Below are 2500 nucleotides of genomic sequence, written 5' to 3'. Positions count from 1 at the left end.
ATCTGCAGGTCGCCTTGTTTAGAAGTGTGAATAGGATATGTGGATAATACTGCCAATTTGTCAGCTTGAGCTATTACATTGGGACATCCTGACACTGTGAGCACTGATGTTATTTGTTAAACTTAGCATGGGATTGAGGTTGTGTCAGTCTTTGCTTCCCTACTGTGATGTAAAGCTGAGAAAAAAAATTAAGTTTTATAAACTAATTTTGAGAGGACCACGTGATATGATTGGTCGCAGCTGGTCTCTCATCTGCAATCATCAATAAACCAATCAGATTAATCCAAGCCTACAATAAATAGCCCATTTCACCTTATTTCCCTCCTCTTCATTTTTGAAAAATCCCCCATCCACCCCATTTTCCTCCTTTGCCAGAGGGAGCTCTCGAGACCTACAAAACAGATACAGGGATACTGGAAGGTTTGTCTATAAGCTGACATACTAGCGATCTGCTGATGAATCGTGGTTTTAAAACACTCCAGTGTCCCTGTATCTGTCTTTACACTCAGTAAACAGCGGTGAGTTCAGTGAACTGATGACCTTCATGGCCAATCACAGTCATTTCTGTTGAGCTCATGAACACAATGGCAAATCAGCGGTTTAAGAACGCGCTCAAATGTTAGCGGGAAATGGACATTTTTTAAATTTCAGTATCGATTGGTACCGAATTCCAGTATCGTGACAAATCTACTAGCAAGCAGCAATAACACTGCGACTCGAAAGTGGCTACAACTCGAACCCCCTACAAAATCTGAGTGGTTTGATATAGTATCTAATGTTGAAAAGATGGAGATGATGACCTGTTCATTAAAACTAGGAACAGGATTTATACACATATTAACTGCTAAAATTCTCTCACTTTTCCAAGACTTTCAAGTTAACTTTCATGACCTAATGTTTCATATAATGTCTACATATACGTGGTAAATAAGAATAACAATGCACATTCAAATTTATTACAGCATATCGTAAAACACACAACAATAATTCATTCATTTAGTCATTCATTCTTTAGGCTTAGTCCCTGATTTATCAGGATTCACCACAGCGGAATGAACCACTAACTACTGTTGTTTAAATTCATATCCATGTAAAAATATTTAGACAACGCTTACACAGCACTAATAATGTGAGAGCATAGGATTAGCCAAGGACAAAGAAGACAACTAATATTCAAATATACAGATATTTGTTAAAGTTCCACGACTTTTCCAAAACTTCATGGGTTTTACTGTTTTTTAAAACTTTTCCAGGGCTGGAAATTGTCATGTCAAAATTCCAAGACTTTCCCAGGTTTTCCATGACCATATGAACCCTGTAGAAAGGGACAAATACCTGCAATATTGGGAAAAATGGATTGTGCTTATGCCTGATTTTTATATGTATTTGTTAATGTGACTTGAAAAGATAATGTGACCTGTCAACTGTTCAAGTTCTGATGTTATTGTATGTTTCATTTACTTATTTTTTTAATTTAAGCTTGCTTAAAAAAATAAAAATAAAAAGCATATAAAATTATTATGAGGACTTGTGAATTGAGTGGAATGACAGTACCTACCAGCAAGTGAAACATGTCTACATCCAGAATACAAGGGGTATTCTCCACCCGGGGATCAGGAACGAGAGCTGAATGAGCACAGACGATGATTATTATTGTTATTAATTCCTCATAATACAGCTGAAGTCAGAATTATTAGCCCCCCTGTATATATTTCCCCCCTCAATTCCTGTTAAATAGAAAGAAGATCTTTTCCAACACATTTCCAAACATAACAGTTTTAATAACTCATCTCTAATAACTGATTTCTTCTGTCTTTGCCATGATGACAGTACATAATATTTGACTAGATATTCTTCAGGATACTAGTATTCAGCTTAAAGTGACACTTAAAGGCTTAACTAGGTTAATTAGGAAAGTTATGGTTATTAGGCAAACGATTACATAATGATGGTTTGTTCTGTAACCATTTAAAAATATATATATTACATAAGGAGGCTAACAATATTGACCTTAAAAAATAAAAAAATGCTTTTATTCAAGCTGAAATAAAACAAATAAGACTTTCTCCAGAAAAAAAAACATTATAGGAAATACTGTGAAAAATTCCTTGCTCTGTTGAACATCATTTGGGAAATATTTGAATGCCAAAAGAGCTATATTGCTGGTAGGAGACTGCAATGCTATATCCTACCTGCTAAGAGCCTGATGAAGTGATTCTGTACAGTGGTATGACAGGAGACAGTCCAGCAGGCGGAGCCAAACCGCGTCAGAGAACTCAAACAGTCGTCCTGTGCGCACAAAACATTCACAAATAAGAGTCAATCTTTGGACAGAGAAAGACATTCCCTTTGACGATTAAACAAAAGGTTTAGTTAATAATTAAAATGCATTCAGTTACCTGTCTGCATGGTAAACTTCCAAACAAAGGCTTCTCTTCATCTACCAGTAATCTCTCTGTGACAAAAGACATGATAATGTAACTTGTTTTATTTAAGCCCT

The 2500-nt window shown here is 35.8% G+C and overlaps 1 protein-coding gene across 1 annotated transcript in view; it reads right to left on the bottom strand.

Annotated features, from left to right (window-relative positions):
- The window catches only part of ubr2 (ubiquitin protein ligase E3 component n-recognin 2), a 53359-nt gene that overhangs the window by 9236 nt on the left and 41623 nt on the right, over positions 1-2500 (bottom strand). Inside the window, exons 30-32 of the mRNA XM_056470440.1 lie at positions 2400-2498; positions 2193-2289; positions 1559-1626 (exon numbers count right to left, since the gene is read on the bottom strand). Coding sequence (XP_056326415.1) covers positions 1559-1626; positions 2193-2289; positions 2400-2498 — 264 coding nt within the window. The remainder of the gene's footprint in view (positions 1-1558; positions 1627-2192; positions 2290-2399; positions 2499-2500) is intronic.

Source organism: Danio aesculapii, chromosome 13, assembly GCF_903798145.1.
Source record: "Danio aesculapii chromosome 13, fDanAes4.1, whole genome shotgun sequence".
Taxonomy (NCBI): Eukaryota; Metazoa; Chordata; class Actinopteri; order Cypriniformes; family Danionidae; genus Danio; species Danio aesculapii.
Note: the sequence above shows the minus strand (reverse complement) of the source record. Positions and strands in the feature narration are given on the sequence as shown.